Here is a 12,270-nt window from a genome sequence, read left to right as displayed (position 1 = left end):
GGACCAGCACACTTCTCTCTGCCAGTTAGGGACTGAACTTGGGGGATCAGAGGACAGGCCTGCAGGCTGGACCCTGTACCCCCAGGACTTGATCGTGTTCCTTGGGGGCACAGAAGGGAGATCTGTGAACTAATCTTGGGAGGCAAAGGAGCCCACAGAGGCAGAACTAAAAGGAGACTATGGTGTGGGTCCATAAAAAGGAATGAAATAATTTCATTTGCAGCAACTTGCATGGAACTGGAGACCATTATCCTAAGTGATATATCTCAGGAATGGAAAAACAAACACCATATGTTCTCAGTAATAAATGGGGGCTAAACAATGGGTACACGTGGTCTTAAAGTGGCATAAAGGACATTGGAAACTGAGAAGGAGGAAGTGGGGTGCAGGATAAAAACTTACCTTTCGGGTACAATGTACACTATTCTGGTGACGGGTATACTAAAAGCCCTGAGTTCAGCATTATACAATTTATCCATGTAACAAAAACACTTGTACCTCCTAATATCTTGAAGTTGTAAAAAAAAAAACAAACCAAAAAATACCTAGAGAATGCATTTTAAAACAAACCTTAAACACGTCTCGAAGATTAAACACGTAGTGACATTTTGTCGGGGTTGGTAACATACTCTGACGTACTTGATGGTATACAGCTAGGGAACAAGATGCTATCTCATTCTTACTTTTCTGAACATCAGATGTGAAGTTATTGATGGAGAAATACATTCCCAAATGAGCCTTTAAAAAGAAATGCTATAATTTAGTTTGCCCAAAATTTTAAGTATAGACTATTTCTGGCTAATCTCTACTAAAAAGCAGACTTGGTTACTATAATGGAGGATTAATTTCATTGGAAATGTTAAGAGTAAAATCTATCTAAAACAGGATGGTAGACTAGAAAAAGACATGTTGGGTGTCGCAAACTGGGGAAAATTCCAATTGGTTCTACTCTGTGACACGTGTTCTCTGGGGACAATTTGTGCTCCACATGCTGGGAATGCTTCCATTTCCTTTCTCCTCAGTAGATGTACTAAAAGGAGTATAAAGTGACAGAACTATCACCTCAGTCTGGGTTGGTACACAGGTATACTCTCTTCTGAAAATCCTGAAACATCTTGCTAGAAAAATGGCTCAACTTGAAACCTAGTATGATTAGAAAAATAAATCTTATGCAGGATCCCTAAATTCTTCAAAATGAATCTTGTGTTTTCTTCTTTATAATATAAAATTTAAAGCTGACTTTTTAAATCCATGTTTCAAAAAGCACTTGGTAATTTTGATGCAGGTAATCAATATTCTACACCTAAAACAAAATTCCATTTTAGAAGAAAGTATAACAATCTAGACTGAGGTAATAGTTTGTGCAGTGTTTTTTATTCTACGATAAAATGAAAAGAGCAAATCAATTCTAGCAAAAATCAGGGTGTGGTTGTTAAAAATGCAGACTCCTGAGCTCCATCCCAGATACAGTGGATCAAAATCTCAGGATAAAGTCCTGACATCTGCATTTTAAATGCACATTAAACATATGTTTTTTATGCACATTAAATTATGCTTTTGATATTTAGAGACAAATTATAACAACAGGCCAGAAAATACAGGCAGAAATAAAATCCATCCTCTTAAGATAATTTTCTTTCAGTATTAGTGGATTTAGATTCTCACATATTTCCTTATTCTATGGAATTCATTTTTTTTTTTTCAGTAGAAAATGAAACTAGACGTATTACCTGGAAAATAGTACGTATGGCACGTGGTGAAGGATGAGGCAATACCAGTGTGGAAAAATGTTTGAGGAGACGTGGGCTAATCTCATTCCCACCACCTGTAGGAACACAAGCTGCAACTATAGAGAGATCTTGAATATTCTGAGGGAAGAATAAAAAGGAAGAATAACTAAATGCATCTGTGGGAAGTGAAATATACAGCTACTTCTCTGCCCCTAAGGGGCAAAAGATTTAAAAACGTGAGGAATCAGGAGAGTCTCCTGAGTGTGTCTCCAAAATGGCTAGGATTGGCCTGGGGTGAGAAGATGCTTCACTGTCAACACAAAAATGTCCATGTGACACCCTACAACATCACAGCATTGAAGAGCTGGGTGGAATCAGACCGATAATCTCTTCTACCCACAACAGGGTGCTTTTAATAGCTTTATTCCTACCTGTGTCCAAGGCCACAGAAATCCCATAAAAGGTCTGCTCTGTTTCTGGTCAGTTCAGGGAACTTGTCCAGGGTGTGCGTACCAGAACCGATTTCCTGCCTTTTCTTTTTTTCTAGCATTCTACTGGATTCTAGCTTTCTACTGGATTCTCCCTGGCGGTCTGCATCTGCATTCTTCCCCTCAGGTGACTGAGCTGATGGCACTCACAAGCCAGTGTGCCTCATTTAGGATCTGGGGCCCAAGTTTGTCTCAGACATGAAACTGTGGGTAATGCAACCATCTAATTTTACAAATGCGGAATCTGAGCCTCAGAAAGTTTAAGTAGTAGAATCAGTTCTGAAACAGAGAGCTTGTGATTTCCAGAGAAGGAACCAAACAGGGAGAAAAGTGCATTGGAACATATATTTTTCTAAAAACTTAAGCCATTTTGATTTAGTTCAATGTAACAAAGATAATTACACAGGATTACCTCCTGGGGAAGTTTTTTGATTTTGCAATACTTCTGATAATCTTTGATCTATGTTCTTGAAAATAAAGACAGAGAGTAGGCTTATATAGAGATTAAGGATGTATTTGGTAGGCCACATTTTTACTAGCTTTTCTCTAAATTCTGATGCATTGAAAAAGTTGATTAACTATAAATACAGTTAACAATAGTGAGCATTATTTGATTCAGAAACTAAATCTCTGGGACATATTTGCAATTTTTACTAAGATTTAAACCAACTAAAATGAGAATTTCTATAAACCCATGGACCTAAATTGCAAAGATCTAATTGGCATGGTTAATTTAAGCTCTAAACTTGGCTTAACATGTCCATATGGCTAGACTTTCTGTATTTCTTTCTTAATTCACTCAACATTGTTAAAAATATTTAATTCATTGTAAGTAACAATATTTAATGAGAACAAAACTTAGTATATACTGTACCTTCCATGCATTTTTTCCAGTATCATAAACTCCTCCCAAATCTAATAATTGTCTTATCAATTCCAGCGGTGGTTTTGCTCCATATGTATCTGATACTGGCATATTCATATCATCAAGGAATATTACAGTCTTAAAGATAAAAGGTTTTAAAACATATTAATTAGTACCTTTCTTTAAATTATGAATTAGGAATGTTTATGCTATGGGATAAGAACAAAATTATATGTAATGTCTGTTTTTCTATTAAAAACAGAACAAATTCTATTTTGAAAATATAATTTTAGAAAACAAGTTCTCAGAACAGCAGAAACTCTACTCACCCTCAATAGACCTGTAATAATTATGTCTGATAATAGTTAGAAATGTATTTGATGCTGAATAAGGTAATATAACTGTGGCTGTTACACTGGAATGTCGCCATTATTCAATCCGTATTTACTTATTGAGCGCCTACTAGTGGCAGGACACCGTTGTGGGTATTCAGCTTTAATTCATAAAGCACCCTGCTTTGGGAATAAGACTGTCATCTGGAACTAGACTTTTAAAATTCTGCTGCAAATGCTGTTGTCATGAACAACAAGGAGAAAATTCAGACACATATTCAATTTTTAAACTTGTGTTACTTTCCACTTTTGAACATACTATGCAATGAAGTGTACTGATTACCCCCTTTAGATTCTATTTATTTTTTGTAAATCAAGCAACTTGTTAGAAAAACACAAATGGCCATTTGTTTTGAATTACCTAATTTGTAACTGTCTGTATCCTTTGTTTTAGTAAGACACTCAGTTTCCCCTCTATTGTGTCATAAACTGACTGAAATTTCTCTCGTTTGCATATTCTATTGGTGTGATCCTTTGGCAAGCCCTAGTCTTGTGCTGGTCTGCAAGGTGTGAGGTGTGACCCTGCACAATGCCAACTGTGGTGGCCACAAGGGTGCCTGTGTCACCTCTCCCCCAACTCCAGGCAGCCCAGCTCGGAGAGACTCCTATTGATGGGGGAAAGAAGGGGAAGAGAGCGAGAGACTTTGCCTGGTAACCCAAAGAATTCTCATTTATCTTACCCAAGTTTATCAAGGCAGAGTACCCAGGAATCTACAAGAGTTGCAGCATTCCTGGGTTTAGGGGGCCTCCTAGTGCTGAAATGGCTGCAGTGACTGTAGGCTTAAGTCACAATACTCAATCCCCTTTTAACGGAAAGCTCTCTCAAGAAAGTCTAAAGAAGAATGGGTACAAACAAGTCCAGACTGCAAAGATGGAAATAAATACCTAACTTTTCAATGCCCAGACGTTGACAAATGTCCACAAACATCAGGAACATCCAGGAAAGCATGACTTCACCAAATGGATTAAATAAGGTACCAGTGACCAATCTTGGAGTGATGGAGATATATGGCCTTTCAGACAGGGAATTCAAAATAGCTGCCTCGAGCAAGCTCAATGAACTTCAGGATAACACAGAGAAAGAATTCAGAATTCTATCAGAGAAATTTAACAAAGAGCTTAAAATAGTAATGAAAAAAGCAGAAATCCTGGAGCTGAAAAATTCAATCGACAAACTGAAAAATGCATCAGAGTCTCTCAAAAGCAGAACCGGCCAAGCAGAAGAATGAATTTGAGTTCAAAGAAAGGTTATATGAAAATATACAGTCAGAGGAGAAAAAAGATAAAAGAATGAAGCATGCCTACAAGATCTAGAAAAAAGCCTCAAAAGGGCAAGTGTAAAAATTGTTGGCCTTATAGAGGATGTAGGAGGAGAGAGAGCAGAGTAGAAAGCTTATCCAAAGAAATAATAGCAGAGAACTTTCCAGACCTAGAGAAAGATATGAATATCCAGGTACAAGAAGACCAAAGAACACCAAGAAGATTCAACCCAAATAAGAATACCTCAAGGCATATAATAATCCATTGGTGTGATTAGGTTGCTCAATTATTAACCTTTTCAAAATCCCTAAAGTTTACCCATGTAAGCAAAGATCCCACAAGTTTATCCATATCTTCAGTTAAAATCAAGAACTATGAAGCAAATTCTTAAAAGCTTTTGTAACTGAATTGAGACTCTTAGAGTCTGGTCACAGGAAGAAAATGTGGTAGAATTTACATTAAAAAAGCATTTGGCATCTAAGCCATTTTCCTGTTTTATGTGGATTTCGGTAGCTTCTTTTGACCTTAGTAATTCTGAATTAGTATAATTCAACATGTTGGAAATTGAGTTATATTGATTTGAAATCTAAAGTTTCCATTATAAAGATAATCTTTTAGGAATGTTCAGGAATGTATGTTACACATATATTTTTTATTAGTATTAATTAAAACAAATCAATTTATCCCTTAAATAGCATAAGCAGATTCTTTAACTGGTATGGGAGGTGTTTTACCCTGTTGTTTTTTGGTGCTCCAAGAGTGTCTTTAGTTCTTCTTATTAACTTCTTAAGAATCATCTCCTTGGTTTTGGCAGCTGTCGTATTGGTGCCAAAATTTATTGTGGAGACTGTAATTCCTTTATTTTTATTATCTTTAAATGAACTTTCATCAGTTATAACTTCTGGATTTTTAGAATTATCTATGATGCCAAATATTGGAAAAAAAAAAACTTAGAACACTTTAAGACTATTTTTGCTGTATTATAAGGTATCAAGAAATTTGAAAATTACATAATTTTACTGTATTGTGGTCATTTTTCAAGAAATTACTCTGATAGAAGGAACATCCACTTTGGAATATTTCTTTCCTTTTTCATGGTAAACAGTACCTCTTTGCAACCGTAGCCAAATGCAACAGTACGAAAGCCCAGAGAACCTTCTATTCATCCATGCACAACAGACACGTATATTAATAACTTAACATCTAAAAGCATCATGCAGCTGTACACCAAAGCCATCAAAATCAAGGCATATTCCCTGAGTGAAGATCATCCAGGGGGTTACTTGGGATGGTGCTATGGCAACTTAAAAGTAAAAACAAAAACAAAAGCCTCCTCTGGCAGGAATTCTGTGGCCTGGCTGCCTTTCCATTTCATAGTTATCTCTGGGCCACCCCATCTATTCCCGTTGAGAAATGGACTTGCTGCTCCCAAAACTACTGAGTCAGAATTTTCAAGGATGTGGTTCCTGAAACTCCACATCTTTCTAATGTATGGCCTGATTTGAGAACTCCTAAAGAATCATGACTTTTCTACTGTACTATGTCTAAAAGCAGGAAAGAACAGAATAGAGAGATACTGCCCTCAGTTACTTCTAGACTTAGTCTATGATTCCACTGATAAGCCACTGATCAGCTTTCTGGTGAGCAGATAACATACTCCTCTACCATAACCATTCTACTTTTTGAGTAAGGTAGAACAGTTTGAGAAGCTACTGGATGTTTTTCAGGACTGTTTATTTTAAATTACCAATTAAAATCCTCATTCTGAGATTTCCGAATATAGAAATGACTTACATATGGGCAAGATAGCAAAGTTTGAAATTGTACTGTACTACATACCTAGACTTCCAGATGCTGCCTTCTGAGTTTCCGAAATCAAGATGTTGATATTCTGTTTTAGGCTATTGGAATAAAATGTTTTAAGGGTTGAAATTTAGTTTATTTATCATAATAGCTATATTAACAAAAAAGATGAAAGTAACAGCACGTGATTGATTTTACTTCTATTTCCTACAAGAAAACAAACAGTTTTGTTTTCTGTTTGCACTTTTACAGATAAAATTAGTGTCGCCATTAGAACTGATACCAAAACTAACAAAATATGGGCTTACTTTAAAAAACAAACTGGGCAAATTCCTAGGATGCCAGACTATTAGGTATTTTCTCTGGATAGTAAAGCCATTACTTCCCTTGTCCCTTTATAAAGTGCATTTTGCCTATGGATCACTCAGCAAAAGACCCATTCACCTTTATTTTGGTCTTGTTTCTAGGCGTTTGTTTTCTTATGTTTGATTGAAAACAGTTGTTTTTCTCTATTGTTAAAACCCACTTCAGCTTAAATATTGAGCACACAGTACTATTTATTTTTTTCAGACTCCATTATGTATGATATTTATTTAGATAAACAATGATTCCTGGCCAGGCATGGTGGCTCATGTCTGTAATCCCAGCACTTTGGGAGGCCGAGGTGGGAGGATAGCTTGAGGCCAGGAGTTTGAGGTTGCTGTGAGCTAGGCTGACACCACGGGACTCTAGCCTAGGCAACAGAGTGAGACTCTGTCCCTCAACCCCCCCCCCAAAAAAAGACAAAAGATAACAAATGTTGGCAAGGATGTGGAAAAAGAGAATTCTTATACACAGGTGATGAAAATGTAAATTAGTACAGACATTATGGAAAACAGTATGAAAGTTCCTCAAAAAACTAAAAACAGAATTACCATTATGATTGAGCTATTTCACTTCTGGGCATATATCCAAAAGAATTAAAATCAGTATGTCAAAGAGATATCTGCACTCCCATGTTCCTTGCAGCACTATTCACAATAGCTAAGATACGGAATCAACCTGTGCCCATCAATTGATGAATGGATTAAAAAATGTGGTGCAAATGCTATTTAGCCTTAAAAAAAGAATGAAATCCTATTATTTGCAACAACATGAAGAACCTGGAGAACACTGTGCTAAGTAAAATAAGCCACGCTCAGAAAGACAAATACTGCACAATCTCACTTACATGTGGAATATGAAGAAGTCAAACGCATAGAAGCAGAGAAAAGAACAGTGGCTTCCAGGAGCTGGGGGTGAGGAGGGAGGGAATGGGGAATTGTTGGTCAAAGGGTATAAAGTTTCAGTGGGACAAGAAGAATAAGATTTTGACATCTATTGCACAGCCTGGTGACCCACAGCTAATAATAATGTGCTGTATATTCCAAAATTGCTAAAAGAATAGATTTTAATTCTTCTCACTACAAAAATGGTAAGTATCTCAGGTGATGGATATGTTAATTAGCTTATATAATCATTATACAATGCATATACATATATCAGAACACCACATTGTACTCCATAAATATTTACAATTATTTGTCAATTAAAAATAAAAATTTAAATTAAAAAAATAAAGATTAGGAAAAAAGGATTTTCATTTTATCTCCTCTTGTGAGTAATTCTGCATTTTTACATAACAGATTTGCTTTTTAAAAACAAGGCACATTTATACACTAAAGCAAACTTTTTTACCAGACAAATTTAGAGCTTAATATATACAACCTTGATTTTTTAATTTCATTATATAATAGGACTTCTCCTAAAATTGAACCATATTTTATGTCAAATGCTCCTGGACCTTCTAACTTCTCGAGCATTTGGTTTATGGCAGCAGTCTTCCCAACACCAGAGTCTCCTACGGGGAAATATGTATTAGGTTAGATTTATATGCAAGAAAATAACACACGTTAACATATTAAAATGAACCAATAACATTTTCCTTCATTTGAAAATTATATGAAAAATATTTTTATTCTTTCCTTTCAAAAATGTGGTTAAGAGTGGCTAAATCAGGAAGTTGATATGAAACCCTCTCAAATTGTTTGAATTGTTTACATTTTTTACAAAAGTATGGATTAGGAGTTAGCCATTATTGTTATAAACGTTCATTTAAGCCTATCACAAATCTTTTTGCTTATAGCTCAGTAGAACTACTACATGAAAGGAAATTCCTTGAAAATGTTTGCTAACACAATGCGAGAGAGAAATCTGATGATAAACTCCTTATTGAAGCAGAACAAGAATTAATGAATTTACCATTTGCTAAATACTAAAGTAAAAAATAAGAATTTTCTTAGACCAAATTAGAGGCAAGGCATGGGTTACCTGAGTTACATTGTCTGAATTCTTTGAATACGGAATTGGGAAACCAATACTATTGCCTCTGGTGATAGGCAACACAAGTTAGAGAATTGGAAAAAGAAATCAAAGTGTTGTGATAAGTGTTACAGAGTAGAAGTGTATAGAATTACTTCTTTGATGACAGTAAAAGAAAAATTTTAACGTTGGGTTGAGGAATCGTGTGTAAATTTAATGAAACCAATTAATGTTACCAATAAGGACCTCAGCCCACAGGCTATGGAAGCCAAACATATATTAATCCAACAGTTCTACTTCTGGAATTTGCCCTGAAGTTAAAGAAAAGATGAAAAAGATTTATGATGTCCTGTGCATTGGCAAACATGTGGGGAAGTGGGCATTCATATACTGTTGGTAAGAATATAAATTGATATAGTCACCCAAACTTTTCAGGGGATATTTTTTCCCACTTAACAAATAATCTCTTAACCTTCTCCTAACTCTGTAATTCACCTTATGTTAAATATTTTTAATACCTGTGAGAAGAACAGGGCAGGAATTCTTTAAAAGAAGGCTCATGAGAAAAGAAAGGCATGTTGTATCTCTCGTAGGGGTATAATTAACACCCTCTCTGTATTCTGTTATCTTTAAGAGGTTTTCACCAGATCCTTGATGAACACTTAGTAATGAAGTTCCTAAGTTAAAATAAAAAAGTTTTAAATAACCTAGAAAGAAATATTAATCTAATCTTTTAGGTACTCAACTTTTTGGAAAAGTCTGCAATTTTATTACAAAGCAATTTAAACATATACACATAAGCCAACATTGTTGCAAGTGACCGCAGTCTTTGCTGATTTCAGAAATTGTCCTTCTCACTCATACTCTCAGCTGGCAAACTCACTGCACACATTCCCAAATCCGCCATAAGCAAACAGCATGACTTTCCTACCATCAAACCTGCTAATCTGCCCCTGTATGCAATCACCTCTTCCTTCTGTCCTCCTGTAAGAATGAAAGTAGTTTTTCTGCCAAAGCCTCCTGCAGTCCTTTTTTTAAGAACTTCACTTCTTTGGTAACCCATCTCCCCCACCATTATCAGTCTCTTCCTTTTAACTGGAATTTTCTATCATACAAACATGTATGTGCTAGTATATCCAATCTTTTCATTGATTGAACGATGTGAAACTGACATTTTTAAAAGCAAAAACCAGTTGAATATAGGCAATTTAATATAAAACACACACACATACACACACACCACCCCCAAACCAAACCTCTCTGGACCCTATAGCTTTCTATAAATACCTACCCCAATTCTCTCCCCGATTACATGGCCAAAACTCAGAGGAGTTAAATACAACACAGCCTTACATCCTCATTTGTCATTAGTTCTTTTGTTAATTAAAAACTTAGTTGAATAGCTCATATATTCACATGGTACATAACTTAAAAGTATATAAAGGTTCTTATTCCTGTATCCAAGCCACCCAGTTCCCAGATGTTGTATACTATTCTGCCATTTCCTTTTTTTAATTTGGTGCATTTGAGAGATCCTTCTCCATCAGTAATTCTTTTTCTAATTAATATTATTCCATTTAATAAATGTATCACACATTTTTCACCAGTGCTCCAGTGATGGTGGACGTCTGTGGTGTTTCCAATATTTTACTATTACAAATAAAGTTGAGTTTATGTAATGTACATGTCATTTTGTATGTATGTGGAATAATGTAAGTGGAGTTGCTGAGTTAATATAAACGGGCCTATGATTTATAACTTTGATAGATATTGACAAATTGCCCTCCAATGTTTGAGAGTCTGTATCCTCACGTTTGCCAAAAGTATCAAACTTTTTTGATCCTCACCAACATTGTGGGTGAAAAATTATATCTAATTCTAGTTTAATTCACATTTCTCATATTATGGGTCAACTCTTTTTATATGTGAGAGCCATTCATTTTTCTGTGAACTATCATCTATTTATATTCTTTGCCCATTTTTATAGAAAATGGGCTTCTGGTCTTTTAAACTTTGATTTGTAGAGGCTCCTTATATAGTAAGAAAATTAGTTCTTGTGATATGACATCACTTATTACTTGTTTTATGTATTAATAGTTGAGTATATCTATGTTTTCTTGCTGGCTTCTATAATTTGTGTCATATATAGAAAGATAACCTTCACTCCAAGATTATTTAAAAATTCTCATATAATTTCTTCTAAAAGTTTTATGCTTTTCTTTTAAAAAAAAACATTTAATTTTTAATTCACCTGTTACCTGGCTTAACTAATACCATTTGTTGAATCATCTACTCCCATAGGAGAGGTATACTAAAAATGTAGAGTTATATGCAAATGATAATCAGTTATACTTTTTCTATATAGTGGTAAAAAACTTAGGATAAAAATAATTCAATATTAGCACTAACATATGAAATACAATTCAGAGCTTTCAAATAAATATAATCACTCATATTTATTGTGACAAAATATTGTATAAAATACCTTGGTATTTCCAACTGAAACAAATTTAGAGTTAGAACATTCTGGTAGTTATGGCTGCTTTCTGTCAAAAACTCTTGCAACCAAACTTTGAAATTCTTTGATGAGAGAAACCTGACCTCAAAGCAATTCAATTCAGGCTGCATTTATTACATTTATTATATTTGCAAGAACTCTACAAGAAGCTTTAAGTTTTTGTCTCAAACTTCTACCGGGCTTTCAAAGTGCAATAATTTTCTGTATCTTTTTCTGCTATATGTAGAAGCAAAGATTGAAAATTAAAACAATTTAGCATATAGGGATATTTTTCAAATTATGATTCTTTTCTAATTAGCAGTTTCCTTTATAACCAAATATAAGTTTTCACATATATGATTTTCCTACTTTGGAAGTGGTACTTTCCATTTTCTCCTTTCAATAATCACAGCTAATTAAAATAAATATTGCCATTAGCAAGATTTTTAATGCACTACAGTTTTACAATGTGCATCTGACTCAAATACATTCCAAATTTGTCAGAAAGTTGTATTCAAAGGTTGCTTTTAAAATGCACATTTGTAAACATAGGTCTCACCTGGTCTCTACATGAACTAAGAATTTATTAGTCCTCAAAGTTGCTGACATAATTACTTTTATAAATACTCAATATTTTAGAGAATTTACAAGTATTAATCTTATAATTATTCTTACCTCTTTGAATTAGTGTTTGATCACTAGGAACTAAATCTGACCAAAGTACGAATTCACATTGCTGTATATCCACAAAATACTCAAAGATAGAATGTTCACCAGTTGGTAGGTTAATGCCTACATCTGAAACTGATAAATAAATTCAAGTAAAAAAGAGGTTCAGTTATGGAATGTTTCACTAACCATGTGAATTCTATCTGAAAGATTTGATTGTTAAACC

The 12,270-nt window shown here is 34.6% G+C and overlaps 1 protein-coding gene across 1 annotated transcript in view; it reads right to left on the bottom strand.

Moving 5' to 3' along the window:
* Nucleotides 1-12,270, bottom strand: part of DNAH14 (dynein axonemal heavy chain 14) — a 190,996-nt gene that overhangs the window by 83,265 nt on the left and 95,461 nt on the right. The window contains exons 43-50 of the mRNA XM_069484603.1: nucleotides 12,051-12,167; nucleotides 9,397-9,555; nucleotides 8,282-8,417; nucleotides 6,575-6,636; nucleotides 5,470-5,654; nucleotides 3,093-3,221; nucleotides 1,731-1,868; nucleotides 571-738 (exon numbers count right to left, since the gene is read on the bottom strand). Coding sequence (XP_069340704.1) covers nucleotides 571-738; nucleotides 1,731-1,868; nucleotides 3,093-3,221; nucleotides 5,470-5,654; nucleotides 6,575-6,636; nucleotides 8,282-8,417; nucleotides 9,397-9,555; nucleotides 12,051-12,167 — 1,094 coding nt within the window. The remainder of the gene's footprint in view (nucleotides 1-570; nucleotides 739-1,730; nucleotides 1,869-3,092; nucleotides 3,222-5,469; nucleotides 5,655-6,574; nucleotides 6,637-8,281; nucleotides 8,418-9,396; nucleotides 9,556-12,050; nucleotides 12,168-12,270) is intronic.

The sequence above is a fragment of the Eulemur rufifrons genome, chromosome 11, assembly GCF_041146395.1.
Source record: "Eulemur rufifrons isolate Redbay chromosome 11, OSU_ERuf_1, whole genome shotgun sequence".
In the NCBI taxonomy this organism is placed as follows: Eukaryota; Metazoa; Chordata; class Mammalia; order Primates; family Lemuridae; genus Eulemur; species Eulemur rufifrons.
Note: the sequence above shows the minus strand (reverse complement) of the source record. Positions and strands in the feature narration are given on the sequence as shown.